At 53.0% G+C, this 16,270-nt stretch overlaps 6 protein-coding genes and 1 non-coding gene across 7 annotated transcripts; 3 read left to right on the forward strand and 4 right to left on the reverse strand.

The window, feature by feature from the left end:
* The first annotated feature begins 441 nt into the window (after positions 1-441).
* On the forward strand, positions 442-5,069 carry P152DRAFT_430060 (cohesin complex subunit). Its single transcript, XM_033677380.1, has 6 exons — positions 442-596; positions 647-740; positions 801-3,804; positions 3,901-4,208; positions 4,306-4,672; positions 4,725-5,069. The coding sequence occupies exons 1-6, from the start codon at positions 566-568 to the stop codon at positions 4,743-4,745; spliced, it is 3,825 nt and encodes a 1,274-aa protein (XP_033537408.1). The 5' UTR covers positions 442-565; the 3' UTR covers positions 4,746-5,069.
* Positions 4,990-7,819, reverse strand: P152DRAFT_455492 (MIF4G-domain-containing protein). Its single transcript, XM_033678801.1, has one exon. It carries the CDS (start codon positions 7,602-7,604, stop codon positions 5,325-5,327), a length of 2,280 nt encoding a protein of 759 aa, XP_033537409.1. The 5' UTR covers positions 7,605-7,819; the 3' UTR covers positions 4,990-5,324.
* Positions 7,820-8,006: 187 nt separating this feature from the next.
* On the forward strand, positions 8,007-8,866 carry P152DRAFT_455493 (dolichol phosphate-mannose biosynthesis regulatory). The gene is made up of 3 exons (XM_033678802.1): positions 8,007-8,121; positions 8,180-8,260; positions 8,354-8,866. Exons 1-3 carry the CDS (start codon positions 8,119-8,121, stop codon positions 8,531-8,533), a joined length of 264 nt encoding a protein of 87 aa, XP_033537410.1. The 5' UTR covers positions 8,007-8,118; the 3' UTR covers positions 8,534-8,866.
* On the reverse strand, positions 8,855-9,232 carry P152DRAFT_371439 (DUF336-domain-containing protein; the record flags this gene model as incomplete). Its single annotated transcript, XM_033675520.1, has 1 exon — positions 8,855-9,232. A coding segment is annotated over one exon (378 nt), but the record flags the coding sequence as incomplete, so codon positions are not given.
* Positions 9,233-10,160: 928 nt separating this feature from the next.
* Positions 10,161-10,261, forward strand: P152DRAFT_t16. Its single transcript has one exon. It is a non-coding gene; the product is annotated as a tRNA-Tyr (tRNA).
* Positions 10,262-10,647: 386 nt separating this feature from the next.
* On the reverse strand, positions 10,648-13,194 carry P152DRAFT_446800 (uncharacterized protein; the record flags this gene model as incomplete). The annotated part of the gene is made up of 1 exon (XM_033677946.1): positions 10,648-13,194. The coding sequence occupies one exon, from the start codon at positions 13,192-13,194 to the stop codon at positions 10,648-10,650; it is 2,547 nt and encodes an 848-aa protein (XP_033537412.1).
* A 114-nt stretch (positions 13,195-13,308) lies between these two features.
* On the reverse strand, positions 13,309-15,726 carry P152DRAFT_196422 (putative Sodium/dicarboxylate symporter). The gene is made up of 4 exons (XM_033674306.1): positions 15,171-15,726; positions 14,343-15,123; positions 13,987-14,197; positions 13,309-13,933 (listed from the first exon to the last, which is right to left on the reverse strand). The coding sequence occupies exons 1-4, from the start codon at positions 15,490-15,492 to the stop codon at positions 13,766-13,768; spliced, it is 1,482 nt and encodes a 493-aa protein (XP_033537413.1). The 5' UTR covers positions 15,493-15,726; the 3' UTR covers positions 13,309-13,765.
* Between the last annotated feature and the right edge of the window lie 544 nt (positions 15,727-16,270).

Below are 16,270 nucleotides of genomic sequence, written 5' to 3' on the forward strand. Positions count from 1 at the left end.
TCTATATCGACTCCAAATATCAGGTGAAGATGCGGTCACACGCGCAGACGCCCACCAGGGGTAGAATCTCGTAGGGTGCGATTAACTAAGGAGGCGCATGATAGGCAGCAAAGTTGTATATATAGGGAGAATAGTAGCAGTAGATCGGGCAGTAGGATCCCCCAAGGAAGACGTTCTCATGAGGTGAGGGGGGGATGTGGAGGATGGGATTATATAAATCTTCGATGTAGAGAGCAAGTCTGGAATTCATCAACAACGTGCTAGCGATGAGATCAGTGATAGGACGAGATGCCTTGGTGCCTGAGGTGGGTATGTTGCATGTGATGTGCGCACCTGACCATCCCGCCAAAACGTGCACCGCCACATAAATGCCATAGCACCGCCACATAAACGCCTCAGGGTCTTGGCTCCCCCAGTGCTACTCCATGTCCACAGTTGCGACGCGCCGCGTTTCTATCACCAGTGAAGAGTCCAGACGTGTCAACGCGGCTTAAATCGGCGTATACAATGATTGCAACTCTGTAAACACTGCATGTAAAGAAGCGGGAATTGAAACTCAGCAACTATGGGGAAACTCATCCGGTTGGAGCTCTTCAGTAAGTCATTTCCCATTGCATTGGACCCCTCCGGATACTAAGAGATATAGACTTCAAGTCCTATAAAGGGCATCATGTTATGCTATTCGGAGACTCGTACTTCACCTCGATCATCGGTCCAAATGGCTCGGGAAAGTCCAATTCGTACGTTCATAGCTCGCATATCTCGTTTGCTCACACGTGTCTATGCTGACCATCATCTAGAATGGACGCGATATCCTTCGTCCTGGGAATCAAGTCGTCGCATCTGCGCTCAACACATCTCAAAGACCTCATTTACCGAGGCCGGGTCCTAAAACACGCGACGATCAACGCGGACGGCACCGCGACTGCCCCAGAGACCAACGGCGCCCAAACCAATGGCCACACAAACGGCGACGTCGACGGCGAGCAGTTGACGGAAGGCAGCCAGCGGAATGATCCCACTAGCGCGTGGGTGATGGCTGTCTACGAAGATGACGCCGGGGAAGAACAGCGATGGAAACGATCCATCACGTCCCAAGGCCAATCCGAGTATCGCATCAACAACCGAGTCGTCACCGCGAAACAGTACAACGAGGCGCTGGAAACGGAGAACATCTTGATCAAGGCGCGCAATTTCCTGGTATTCCAGGGTGATGTAGAGGCGATTGCGAACCAGAATCCGCGGGATTTGACGCGCCTGATCGAGCAGATTTCGGGCAGTCTGGAGTATAAGGCCGACTATGAGCGCCTGAAGGCGGATGCCTATAAAGCTGCGGAGGAGCAAGGGTATATGCTCCATACGCGGCGTGGCATCAACTCGGAGATCCGACAATGGCAGAAAGAGAAGCAGGAGGCAGATGAGTTTGCCAAGAAGGCGTCTGACCGGGATGAAGCAGTTGTGCAGCATATCCTATGGAAGCTGTTCCATTACCAGCGTGTCATTGATGAGTCCACCGAAGAGATCCAGCGACAACAAGAAGAGCTCAAGGAATTTCGCCGCAAGAATCAAAGTTTCGAGGAATCTCTGGAGACTGCCCGACGTGAGCAAGCTAGAGCGTCGCGTGAAGTCTCCAAGATTGAGAAAGAGATAAAGAAGGCGGAGAAAGATATCGAGGGAAAGCGGAATGATCTGGTGCCGATCGATGAGAAGATCAGCATCTCGACCCGTCAGCTAGACAGCTACAAGACTCGCATCGAGGAGGTGTCGAAGCAGCGAGACAACCGTGCGCAACGCGTGGACCACATGACGAAGCAGCTTGAAACCGTTCAGAAGTCCCAGAAGAAATGGGAAGAGGAGTGGCAAGCGACCCAGCAACAACAGGGACGGCAGCTGTCGAGCGATGATTTGAAGCAGTACAATCAGATCCGCGGCGATGTCACGAAGCGCACCGCGGAGGCACAAACACAGGTGGATATCATCACACGGCAGATCAAAACGGATGAAGAGACCCTCAATAGCCTTCGAGGAAAGGTGGAGCAGCTCGAGGGTCAAGTCGGTCGATTCGAGTCGGAGATCGACGACCTCAAAACACGACATCATGACCTTGCCTCCCAAGCCAAAACCGCGCAGCGCGACATCGACGGAAAGAAGAAACAGTACAACAACCTCTCGTCGGAACGCGTGCGCAGTGCCAACCTGCAAACCGAACTGGAAGAAAAACTCCAGGGGATTCTGCGACGCCTAGCGGATGCCGACTATGGCAAGCACGAGTCCGAGAAAGAAGCGCGTGCAAAGCAAATCGTCGCAGATCTGAAGCGGATTTTCCCCGGTGTCCGAGGCCGTCTCCACGAGCTCTGTCGGCCAAAGCAAAAGAAATACGAAACTGCCATGGCAAGCGTGCTCGGACGGCATTTTGGCTCCGTGGTCGTCGATACCGAGAAGACCGCGCGGGATTGCATCGCGCATCTCCGCGAGCAGAGGCTGGGTCAAGCGACCTTCCTCCCGCTGGACTCCATCACCGTCCACACGGTCAACCCCGGCCTGAAGGGTATGCACAAGAAGATGCGTCTCGCCATCGACACGATCGAATACGACCACAAGAATGAGCGCGCGATGATGTACGGATGCGGCAACGCTATGGTCTGCGACGACCTCGACACCGCCCGCTATCTCTGCTTCGATAAGCGCGTCGATGCCAAAGCCGTCACCTTGGACGGCACCGTGATCCACAAAGGCGGTCTCATGACCGGTGGTCGCGGCCCGCAGGACCGCAACGCCAAGCGGTGGGAGGAGGCAGACCTCGAAAACCTCCGGATGACCAAAGACAAGATCCTGGCGGACATTGCGTCGCTACCGAAGCCGCGACGCAGCGAGGAGGAGCAGATCAGCAATGAGCTGTCGAGCTTGGAACATCGGCTGGAATACTTGAACGGGGAAACCAAGGCATACAAGCGGAACATCGCGTCGAAAGAAAAAGAGCTTGCCGACGCGAAACACCGGCTCAAAGAGACGCGTCCGAAATTCCAGGCGCAGGACACTAGCGTGTCGAACCTGAAAGCACGCTTGCAACAGCACCAGGACAAGATCTCCGCCGTCGAAGACGAGCTGTTCGCCGCTTTCTGCCAACGGCTCGGATTCGACAACATCCGCGTGTACGAAGCGCAGCAAGGCACGCTGCAGCAAGAGGCGGCGCAGAAGAACTTCGAGTATTCCACTCAGCGCACCCGGCTGGAAAACCAACTCCAATTCGAGACGGTCGACCTCCAGTCCCTAGACGAACGCGTGAAGAACCTCCACGCGTCCCTCAGCCGCGACGAGAACCTGATCGCGGAATTCGAGCACGCGAAGGCGCAGGTCGACAAGGAGATCCGGGCTCTGCAGAAGGCGCGGGACAAGCTCGGCAAGCAGATGGCGAGCCTAAAGGAGACGCAGGCAGAGAAAGTGCGCGAGGCGGCACGGGCGCGGGCGGAGCTGGCGGAGCAGACGAAGAGCGTGGAGCTCACGTTGAAGCGGGTGGCGGATCTGGAGGCGGAGATCCAGCGGAACGCGTCGGGGCGGTATGCCTTGTTGCGGAAGTGTAAGATTGATGAGGTGAGGTTGCCGCTGGAGGAAGGGTCGATGCCGCTGGAGTCGCTGCCGCTGGATGATATCCTGCAGGCGGGCGGGGGGGCGGTGGAGGATGAGGATGAGATGGATATCGATGAGGGGAATGGTGCGCGGGATGGGGAGGTCGGACTCGGGGCGGAGATCAGAGATTATGGGATTGAGATTGACTTTGACGAGCTTGATGAGGACCTGCAAGAGGTGAGTTCCATTTCCAGCCTTCTTTTCACGTTGATTCCCTCTTCCACCTTCATATTCCCTTAGATGCGCCCTTGCTAACGATCCAACTCTATCTAGGACGACTCCCCCAAAACCGAACAATCCCTCCTCGACAAAATCAAATCCATGTCCACCGAACTCGACAAAATGGCTCCCAACATGCGTGCCACCGACCGCCTCGAGGAAGTCGAGTCGCGGCTCAAGAGCACCGAGAAGGACTTCGAGTCCGCGAGGCGGGCGGCCAAGCGTGCAAAGGACGACTTCGAGGACGTCAAGGACCGGCGCCTGGAGCTGTTCAACCGCGCGTTCAGCCATATCTCGGACCAGATTGGGCCGGTGTATAAGGAGTTGACGAGGAGTCAGGCACTTCCGCTAGGCGGGCAAGCGTAAGTTCCCTTTTCCCCACTTCCCTCCCTACTGCCTCCTTCCTGTCCCATCGCGACTCTCACCCCACGCTTCAACCCACCCCCTAACGCACCCCAGCTACCTTGACACCGAAGACCCCGAGGAACCCTACCTCCAAGGCATCAAATACCACGCCATGCCTCCCCTCAAGCGCTTCCGCGACATGGAGCAGCTCTCCGGCGGTGAGAAGACCATGGCGGCCATGGCGCTGCTCTTCTCCATCCACTCGTTCCAGCCGTCGCCTTTCTTCGTGCTCGACGAGGTCGACGCCGCCCTCGACAACGCCAACGTCGCGAAGATCAGCAAGTATATCCGCGACCATGCTGGGCCCGGGATGCAGTTCATTGTGATTTCGTTGAAGGCGGGGCTGTTTCAGGAGAGTGAGGCGTTGGTGGGGGTGATGCGGGATCAGGGGGTGAATAGCAGTAGGGCGTTGACGCTAGATGTGAGTATTTGGATTGTGCGGTTTGGTGGATCAAGGCTGACCATCATCATAGTTGAGGAAGTACACGTCGTGAATCGTGATATCCTCGTGATGAGCGAGTTTAGCATCGGCGTTTTTTGTGTTCTTCGTGCGATGGGGTTCGGATGTGGAATATGTGTAGATCAAGTCGGACGGCATTCTAGTGATCGCAGCCTGGCTTTCGGTGTGGGCCTCTCAATCTCGCCTGCGGTCGGTTTGAACATAGGCGGTAATTCGGAGGCTACAGATAGCGACCTGCACAAGTGGATCGAGCGGCTTCAATTCAATGGCTTCATGAATATGATCGGTTGAACAATTCTCTTCCCATTCGACGCAACCGTGGCAAATCGCTATGTAATTAGAGCTTCGCTTGAACGATTCAATAGTAAAATGTTATTGATACACAATCTGGATGGATGGGTACCGCGTTTCATGTGGAATTTCCTTCACTTCCAGGTCAATTTCCCTCTCAACGCTGCAATGCCACGCCTCCTTTTCCTCTTCGAACTTCATCCCAACCCATAGATAGGCAAGCAACGTTTTTGTTTGACCGTAGACTCCAATCTCCAACCTCGAGAATCCCCCTCGATGTCCATTCTCTCAAATCAAATTCCTGCTATTAATCCTCCTGAATTCAACGCCTCCTATCCCTCGGCGGCGGCGGCGGCGGCCTACCTCTCGAACCCCCCGAATCGCTTCTCCCTCTTCCCCTCCTCGGCGGCGGCGACAGACTCCCAGTCCGGCCCCTACTCGGTCTCCTGCCATCCCCCTCCGGACTCGACGTATTCCTCCTCCCCACCCTCTTGGGCGGCGAGCGGCTCCTCGAGCTCGAATACGCCCTCCTTCCCCGTCGTGCCAGTGACGACGCTCGTCTCCTACTTCCACCATTCGGTGACGATGACGGGCTACGCGCTCGTCTCCTCGGGGCAGGCGAAGGGCTGCGGGAAGGCGAGCTGGTATACCTCCGCGCAGTGCGGCGACGCGGTGGTGTGCGAGATCGACTATCATCGGTATAGTAGCTCGGGCTTCGACGATGTCGGCGGGGAGGGCTGCGCGATCGCGATGCAGATGGAGAGCGAGAGCGAGAACGGGAACGGGAAATGCTGGGGGTGTACCGGCGGCGGCGCCGCGGCGGCGTTTGCGAGCGTGAGATGCTTCGGGAAGGGGAGCGGCTGTCGCTGTAGGTGCGAGATCGGGTGCGACCGCGGCCGGGTTCTGAGGAAGGGCTGCGTCCACGGCCGCGCCGGGGTGGAGTGCGGGAGGGGCTTCGGAACGAGCGGTCGGATTCGGAGGAGACGGAGGGACTGCGCGCTTTCGTGGCGAGAGCTTGCTGCTGGGCGAGGTTGACCGCTTTGAGATGATCTCGGAGAGGTTCGGTGATCTTGCCCATGCCGATCGCGGTGAAGTAGTTGACCGCAAACCGAGTATCCGTGGGGTTGTCTTTCGGGAATATTCCCGCGAGGCTTTCTTGCAGCGTCTCATCCTTGAGCCGTTCGGAAAGCTTGTTGACGCCCATCCCCAGCACCAAATCTTCGAAGAGGATCTTGATGAAGATACGGGACGACGCGGTGGTCTCTTCTTGATTAAGATGAATGATTGACAGGACATGCCAGCCGATAGCGTCGGAGGCGAGAAGGTAAGCAAAAAATTGCGCGACAATGCGCAGGCGCCCGGATTCGTAGCGGTGGATGGTATCATAGTACTTGACGAATTGGTTCTCGAAGAGGTCCATCCAGAGGCGGTTGAGCTTGCAGAATCGCTCGCCGATGAGGCCGTAGAACTTGTCGTAAGTGCGTTCTTGAGAGGCGCATTCGATGATCATCGAGGGGAGTTCTTCTTCCATGCCAGCGGGGAGATCGATTCGCATGAGCTTGTGGCAACATTCTTCGAAACCGCCACTCGACTTCATGGTCAGATAGATCTTCCTCCTCAGATTGATGAGATCTGCATTTGTCTGATCCTTGATCTCCATCTCACGGTCCTTGGCGGCCTCCTCCTCATCTTCCGAGCTCACTTCAGATCCTTCTTCATCTTCTTCGTCGTCTGACCCTTCTCCAAGAATGACGGCCTTGAGCTTCTGATACTCTTCTTCATTCGCTTCGTAGTTTGGATCCGCTTTGAACACGTTTAGCATATCCTTGGTCTCCAAATTGGGTTCATCCAGCGACACCGAATGTGTGATCTGATCATCTTCCTCAACCAAATCCAGCTCCTCTCTGACAGCGGGATTATCCTTGTATCGATCCTTCCTGACCTGGAATAACACCTCTATCATGTATTGCGTCCTCTTCTCGATATCTGCCTCGTGTAGGATATTCCGGAATCGATCGTACACGATGAGCGCAATCTGCGAGTTCATCTCCTCCAGGTGGTGTCCAACTTCTCGAGCGAGTCCAACAGCGATCTCCACGCTGTCGTCGGTCGGTTTCTGAAGAAGTAGCATTAGAATCTCCGCCGCCAATATTTCGTGCACAACCTGTTGGTTGACCAAGTGCGCCAGAAAGGTCGAGCTGGAGAGGCAAACAGATTTGTCGTTCCGCTTGAAACCTTTCCGGAACTGCGAAACCAATCTGTGTACCAGTAGCTCTCCAACTTCCGGAAGCTTCGTGTTCACAATGGCCACAAGCCCTGCATAGATGGGCGTGAATACCACACTTGCAGCTTGCGCCTTCATGATGCTTCGGCAGAACAACCCCTTTCCGCGGATGAGGTTCTCTCCAAACAACTCCGGCACAATATACTTGATATTCGACACGTTGACTTTGTTGATCAACCCGTTGATCGATTTCTTCAAAGCCTCCCATGCCATCCGCTGATATTCCACCGAGTTCTTGTCGCTGAGCTGCGCTTGCATGGCTCGCAGTTTGGCCGGAGGAATATACACGCCGCCAGCGCGCTGCTCCGTCACCGGCATGGCTTTGAGTTGAGCGCGAATCGCACTCGCGCTATTCGTCGTTTCATCTTCGTTTGGTTTCGAGGGCCCGCCATTCTCCGTCGGTTCGTGGTCGCGTGCGGGTGAGGCGGTTCGCCGTCTGTGGGGAGAAGTCGAGCGCGCAGGTGGTGAGATGCGTCGTTTCCGAGAGACGGGAAGCTCGGTGGGAAGCTCGGTGAACGCGTCTCTCGGTTCAGGGGTCGGAATCCTGACCGCAGACTGGATCTCAGTCATCTTTGCTGTTTGGGCGATGCAGTTGGTAGATGGGTCGATTGGCAGATGTGAAGTTGTGAAGGCGAACGGGCAGGAAAAGTTATGGAGATCGGATGACTAAGCAACTTTATTTTAACAGCTTCACTCGAGCCACAGTTGAGCGACGGGAGCCCTTTGTAGACTGTACACACGTTGGAATCTGTTGTCCACATTATACAGCTCCAATCGTAAATGTGAGAAGTATTGACTGTCTCTCGTTTCTTGACAATCTTGGACTGCAATCATGGTGAGTTGCGTCCAACAATTGAGTACTCCGCACGCGACTTTGCTAACCAAACGTCCAGCTCGACCGGCTTGTTGGCCTTGCGATGCTCATTGTAGCTACCACCGTCTTTCTCTACTACACGATATGGACACTTCTAATGGTACGTTTCTTTCGTTTCTCTGGGAATCTCATCGCGCGATTCGGACGCGAGCCGTGTCTTTCTTGGAACTGTTGGCGCTGATTCCCGCCTCAGCCCTTTGTCGATGAAGGCCATCAACTCCACTCCTTGTTCCCACCCCGAGTGTGGGCGATTCGGATTCCGGTCATCCTCATCCTCCTCGGGTCGGCGGTCGTGGGAAGCTTCCTTTCGATCGTCATGATTCGCAGCAATCGACGAAAGGCACTCAAAGCCAAAGCCAAGAAGGGACAGTAAACCATTTGCATTGGACACAAGAAGAGCATGGCGTTCGGGACTATTTGGCTTTACTCTGTATAATTAGCGGCAGTGATCATGCTCGGAGGACATTGGTGACAGGCTATCGTCAAGCTATCACGCGTACTGCCTCGGTGACAGCAATGGGGTTGGTGGTATCATCCTCAAGATTCTGTAGGGCATCATCCGAATGCATAGTCAACAGCAAGAGATGAGCGGCAACAGCAGATGTCTGATGATTAGCGTGCTTAAATCACTCTTTAACGACATCCTTCCTACCCACACGGCTCCTTGTTCCAGCCAAGCTCCCTCAAATTATACAACCGCCGCAACTCCCGCCTCCGCACACTCCACATCCTGTGCCGCCAATCCTCCACTAACACCCAGTCCGCCCACAAACGTTCCCCCCACCTTAATTGGCAGCCCTCCTCCAATCACCACCAACCCGCCATTCGTCTGCTCCAACCCCTGAAACGCCGATCCAGCCGTCACCAGGTTCGTGAGGTCGTCGGTCCCGAACCGCCCCCCGAACAAACTAACCGTCTTCGCCTTCTTCAATGCGACGTCGATGCTCACCAGTGCCGCGCCCTCCATGCGCTTGAACGCGAGGAGGTGGCCCGCCGGGTCGGTGATGGCGATGTTCTGGGGGACCGAGATACTGGCGGCTTGGGCTTCGACGGCGGAGATGATTTGGCCGGCTAGCACGTTGGTGAGGACGGCGGCAGTGCCGTTCTGGGCGTGGATGTAAAGGCCCAGGGAGAGGACGGTAAGGAGTATGGAGATACGCATGGTCGATGACTGTAGAGGGTCTCGCTCTTGAGGGGATTATGAGACCGTGATGGGGATTCTGGTCGATATGTAGGGCCAAAGGTGAGCAGAGATCGGACTGAAGCGTTCAACCTTTCCGGTCGCCATGAATAACCCGCCGCTCTCTTATTTAGCTCCTTCACCAGGTGCTCCCCGTTTTGCCCTCCTCCTCCAATGATGGTACTCCGGATAGTTCATGACATGGATATATAATGCAGTAGTCCAAGCAAAGCTTTGTGGCTGTATCGCTAGACCTCTTGACCTACCCAAGCTTTCTCTAGCCTCGTCTGCAATGTCTCATGTACACAAATTGAGCAGGCCCCTTCAAAGGGCTACAAGAAGATCACTAGGGGCGTCCAGGGTTCGATATATGGATTAATCGACTTTCGTCTCACCGCGATCGGGTTTGGGTGATGTAAATGGTAGTATTAGGACCTCCCATGGAATTTTATTGCCATTTGATTAACATCATCAAAGACACGAGCGATTTATTTCCGCTTTTGGACAGGATGAGGTCAAAAAAGGGCGACTAAATGGTTGGAGGGCTATTTATCTGATGCGTATTACGATATTGATATGCTGAAATTCGTATTTTCTTCAAAACGATGCATTGTTCCGGACAGAGAATTTTTGACGGCATGCGAGAATCCAGTTGTATTACAAGATATCCATTTCTTAGATGAGCAAATAATTTGATGCCGTTGAATTGCCGAGTTAATGGCCACTCATACGCTGTTCCAAGCTTTTTATAGAGGTTTCTTGGTTGGGTGAAAATTCAGTTGGGTTATAAACAGATTTTTCAAAATTGTCATCAATGAAGCCGCTGATGGCGCAGTTGGTAGCGCAGTGGACTGTAATATCGGATCCTCGTTGATCATGCATGGTATCCAAAGGTCACCAGTTCGATCCTGGTTCAGCGGATTTCTTTTTCGTCCTTTTTGCTTCACTCCTAGCGAGATTATAATTCAATGCTGTGTACTAACTCTAGTTCATTTTTCGTATTTTTAATGATATAGCATCGACTGAGACGTGTAACCTTGCAGAATCGCGAATATCAACGGCCGTTGTGGCAAAACCGGTCACGATTCTGCCATCTTGACAGTAATACCCTACCTAGGGGAACATTGGCAGAGAGTAGTCAAAAGATTCCCATACTTCTTCATAAGCTAGGTTATAAGTCAAATTAATTTTCATGGCTCATATATCACTGAGAGCGTTGTTGAAGATATATTGGTTGGACACCGTCTATCCAGGTGCAACGGCGGAACAGGCAGGGTGATTTCATATCAAAAAATTCATTATCTAACCTACACCATGTATGCTTGGATGTCCCTTAATATCACCTCTTCTAATGGCTTAGTGTCTTCACCCATTTGAATACACTGGCATACCTTGTATGTCCTCAGCAGGGCAACCAAGAGATACAACTGCTCCGGCTCACTCAAATTCTCGTCCTCAATAAAAAAATCCAGGACATTTCCAACCAAGCTTTGAATGTCCTGGTACCCATCTCCTTCAGCCGACTGGTCTAAAGTTATGAAGTCCTGCTCGAACTCCTCTGACAGCAACTGAACCAGTGCGGGAACGTTATCCAGTAACTGCCCTTTGCCGTCGATGATCTCCGGCAGCCGTCCAACATAGGATAGCCAAGCATCGATGCGGACAATCTCAGCGTTTAGCAGTCTAAGGGGGTGGTCCCAGAGGTAAATATCAGCAATCTGCCACTCGTAACTCCACAGCAACTCCAATACTGGGACTGGGTTTGCAAACGCGGAAACAAGACTCCCTTCCAATACACCATCTGCAATTACACCTCTTTGCCCATTGATTGCGTAAGGAGGCCATGACGACCGCTTTTCGACAGTTAGGAAATTCACAGCATGTTGGAATGCCGCTCCTTGCCATGAATATGGATAGACATACACGAGCGAATCTTCATCAAGAAACCCGAGAAGTGCTTCAAGGACGACCATGATTCCGCCCACGAGCGCATCTTCCGTGGGCACCCCCAGATTCTTTTTCCAAGGGGTTGCCCACGGGCCATCGATGGTATCGATTTGGCTCCACCAGAAAGGACAGACATCTTGAAGTCCAATGTCAGCCTCTCGTTCTCGATTCCGCCGCCTTCGCTGTAGCTCCCTCTTTAGCGCCTTCTCCCGAACCTTTTGCCGCTTTTCATCGCGCTCGTATATTTTCGAGGCAATCGTTTTGTCGGGGTTTTGGCGGTGATACGCCTCATCCCGAGCGGCTTGTCGAGCTTCCGCAGCCGAACGACGTTGGTCTGTAACCAAACCACCAGTGTCGGAGCGATCCGTAGCCGCGGGGATCTGAAAGTGGGTATAATGGGACAGACCCGTGTTGTCTGCTTCCTCCCCGTCACCTTCGCCTTGATCAGTTGCATCCTCGACCGTGGCTCTTCGACCAAGCTTCTGGATAGGTTCAGGTTCATATATCTCTTGAACCTTCTCGGACAAGTTCCCTTGGGAGACTTTTGGTCCTAGAATGTCAGCCTCCGAGGGTCTATGTCCATTCAAAGGTGCTTTATATTGTGTCCATTCTCTTGCGGTGTTCTTCCCCTGCTGTTCGCGCTCCTCATTTGCGGTATTCTCTTCGTTAGATAATGCAGTGGCCCGGATGCTCTTTCTAGGCGCTATCTTGTCCTTCGCCTTCTTGGGAAGGTAGAAAGTCCACACACCATCATGCTCATGTCTACGAACTGTTGCTTCAGCATGGATCGAGTAGCTTGTTTCCTCCCACGCAGCTTCTTTCATTTCCTCGATGATTGAAGGTGTTGACTTATGAACTGGCTTCGGATCCAAATCGTTCTGTTGGACAAAAGCGGTGTCAGGTTCCTTTCCCGGTCTATGCCATATCAGGTCGTCGCTATGGCTCGGATGATGGATTACGTATTCGGCGTTCCTAAGGTTATCACGCCTCCAACGCTTGTCTAACTTGCGCGAAGTCCGTCTGCGATGGCTATCATAGTGTTTCCCTGCGACGGCCACAGAATCCCACGTCCTCACTAACCACCATCGAGAGACATATCCTCTCCAAAGGGAAGGCGTAAGCGCTCTCTCGCGCTGGTGTTTGCCATTACGAAGCGGCCTTGGTGCGAAGTGCAAGACTAGTCCTAGAGTAGGGTGGTGAGAAGACGAAATGCTTCCGATAGTGCCTTGCATCGCGAGCAGCCTTGTCGAAAATGAAAATTTCGTCACTTCCATCTCGGCCATGAGACCCATGATGATAATCTCGCGCATGGAGACCAGCATTGGCACAGTGTTCAGATCGGAGGGCACCCTATCCGCGTCGGCTGTGACCACGTCATATCTGACGCTGTCGCCGCATCCAGACTCTGTGGCACGAATGAAAGATGCCCAGGAAGCCTCACCGGCGTTCATGTCCTTCAGCGCTGGAGTCGCAGAAGCCTTCGGTACAGTCAGGCTACGGCTTGAAGTAGTAGAGAACCATTCATGCCGGACTGGTATCGCCACTAATGAATCTTCCAGCTCCAACGGATCCGGCTGTTTCTCTTCTTTAGTATTTTCCGCAATTAGCTCCAACTTATGTTCTCCAACTGCGTATGAAGGTGCTTCACTAGGCCATATGCTCGGGTCCAGGCAAATCTGTGGAATAGAATATATGACGCGGAAGCGCCATTGATCCCTTTGCCAGACCCGTTTCCCTTTTCCTGGTAAAGGACCGTACACCACGCTATCACAGAGTCTAATTGAGTGACCTGTTTGAAAATATTGCTGAAGAACTTGAGCCAAGGCGATAAAGAAGGCAAGAGAAGCAATAACGATTGCAGCAATTGCTGTTGAAGTTTGGGCGTCCATAAGCGCTGGTGCTACCATTCTAAGGGAAAAGATTGAAGCCAAACCGTGGAAAAGATAGGTTATAGTGGAACAGCTGACAGTTACTTGCTGAGCATAATAGACTCTTAAATAGACGGAGTCGCAGGTCGGTCAATAATAACTCTCTTCCCTTCAGCCTCGTGGAAAGGAGAGCTAATACCTGTATTTTAGTTGCATTTGCTGTTGGACTATGGTATTAGCAGCATTTGAGGTGGCAGCCCACCGCTTTCGGAGACCGACAACCTGTGTGAAGCGGCATCTACCGCAGTCTAGACTCGGGCTACAAAATCGCAGCCTTGCGAGCTGATCGTGAAGGGCATGTTATTATTGAACAAAGGCTGAGGTTGGGTGACATGAGGCCTGAGGGAAATGTTGTAAAGCTTGGACCTCCATTGGAAGCTCCTTTGGCATATTATTAATTATCAGGGGCCTTTCCCTTTAATTCGAAGCGGTTCGTAGTGCTGGTCTCTGGTTTTCAAGATGCGAAAGTTACACAAGCGGCCGCGGTGAGTGCGCGAAGCCATCCTTGGAAACCAAGAAGCAGAAACAAGCTTCCAACAGGAGAACCCTTTCATACACGATAATTCTCTGGATGGCCAACGCTCCCCCTCGATTCTTCAAAGTTCAGGTCTAGTTCATCTTTATCCGTGATGCCAGTCAGCTTTTCCAGGCATTTCGCCGCATACATATCGCCGCTGACGTTGGTCATGGTCCGGAAGCGGTCGATGAGCCAGTCAAACTTTCGAGATGATTAGCATTGTCCGTGCTATTTGTATTGTCCCTTGCACTTACAGCAACCACGATGGCGAACATGCCGGTGACGGGTACATTGACCGCATTAGCGATCATGACGGTCAGCACAAGAGAAGAGCTTGGGATCGGGGTGGTAGCGATCGAGGAGAGCGTGGAGAGTAGCACGATAATGGTGTAGTCGCCTGCGTTCAGTTTTATGCCCTGGGTTGTGGCGAGAAAGACGACCACCATGGGGAAGTAAATTGCTGTCCTACAGATTGGTTAGTACCCAAAGAAAGATTCCGAGGTGGACGAAATTGGGGGTCCTGAATCCTGAAGCATGTCTCAGAGGTGAAGGACCCTCAATTTCTTCCGCCCCAAATGCTACTCGAGCTCGTGTGTTCATGCAGACTTACCCATCCATATTGATGAGAGTACCGAGCGGGATACTAAATCGAGAAACCATATCCGGGACTTTCCTTGCGTGCATCATCCTCAGCGTTACGGGCATGGTGGCCGCAGAGGATGCGGTTCCCCACGCGGTGATCCACGCTGGCGAACATTTCATCCAGTAACTATATGGGTTCGTCCGAGTGATGAGGAAGAAAATCATGGGTAAAACGAGGAAGAGATGAGCGAGCATTTGGGCAATAGATGCACCTAAGAGAACCCCAACATTCACACCAACCGCGGCGACGTCGAGCGTCAAGAGATTCGACAAGATCAACGAGAACACGCCGAGTGGTGCCAGCTTAATCAAGAACGCAATGGCGATGCTCACAATGCGCTCGACTTCCTTCGTAGCGCGGAGCAGCGAGGAGTTGGGCCCTTTGATCAGTAGACCGACAATAATCGCCGTGATGAGCACGGCCAGCAGCTCGTCCTCAGCAACGGCACTAACAATGTTGGCAGGGATGAAAGATTCGAAGACAGTGACCACGATGTCGTGTGGTTCTTGCTTGTCTCCTGCTTTGACCTTCTCCTCGGCGGTTTCGCTCATTTCAGGGAGGCTGTCTCGTACATCTCGCATGAGGCGGCGCCAGCCCAGGTCCGTGATGATCATGCTGTGGATGACAGCGAGAATGGTTGTGCCGACGTAAAACATGATGGTATATCGCGCCAGCGCCGCGCCCTCTCTGGCCATCTGCCGCAGATTTTGCATGGCGATGATGATAGCCACCACGATCAAGGGAAGAACTGGAAAACGTCAGTGAGGGGTTGAGTGGTTTCCGCCATGGACCGACCTGTCGCCTTCAATCCTCGCAACCACAGAGTACCGGGGATCCCGAGGATCGCTGGTGCCGCAGTAGGAACGTCGTCTACCGTCACTGAGACCGCGATACCAATCCCAATTGCGATGGCCGCGGCAACAACGATTTGGAACGCATGGCCAGGGGTCTTGAGGTCGTCGACAATCCTTTGCCCCCAAGGTTTCTTAACTGCGACCTCCTCTTGAATGCCCCCAGCTGGGAACTCCGTCTTCTGGTTCTCAAAGCTATCGAGTGTACCGACGGGTCTCATGTGAACCTCCGGTTCCTCCAAATTCGCTTCGTTCGCTTTCGACATGGTTGCTAGCCAACAACAGAATATTCCACGCCAATTATTGTGCTGTTCCGTCAGATGGAAACCAGGTTGTACCGTGAGCCAGGTAGGCGGACGCCCATGTATATATACTCTCTATCACACTGCTAGGAAGTCTACTGGTTGATCCCGTAAGATTGGGTCTAACTTCCAAGCACAGCGGACGATAACACTAAGGACTAGCATGACCACTTAGGAAGATCGAAGGCATCCCATAGATAAGATGCGGAGGAGAAGGCAGAACAAGCATTTTGGACGACGCGAGTACCGGGAATGCTGGGCCTGACCTTGGCATTATTCGCATGGCAACTGTATTGGGGGTTAAAGAGCGAGTTTGATATTGCCCATGTTCCAAGGTTCTTGACACCATCCTATACAGGTTAGATCAGCCGGTAGGGGCGACGCTAAATAAAAGTGGAAGTGCCCCGGTTGTGAAGGATCACGGATCAGACATCAGATACCTAATACGAGGTTGCATTGCATGGTGTACTGTGCAAGATAAGCTTCAAAGGGGGGGGAAACGAGCCATGAAATAAGACTGGGACGATGCCGCGAATTTCTACATTTCTTGACATCTGGATCTTGCTTGGCTGTCCATTGAAGCTTCGATATTCGTTCAGTGCCCAGTAGTTCCGTGACGAACCTTTGGCATGTGCGCTTGTAGGATTTTCTTCCGCCAATTTGAACCATTAGGCCATCAGAGTACCCTGGCTTGGTGGATGTTAACTGCGTTGGCTTTAAATCTTATGCAGAAATGATGATG

Source organism: Eremomyces bilateralis (genome assembly GCF_010015585.1).
Source record: "Eremomyces bilateralis CBS 781.70 unplaced genomic scaffold P152scaffold_3, whole genome shotgun sequence".
NCBI lineage: Eukaryota > Fungi > Ascomycota > Dothideomycetes > Eremomycetales > Eremomycetaceae > Eremomyces > Eremomyces bilateralis.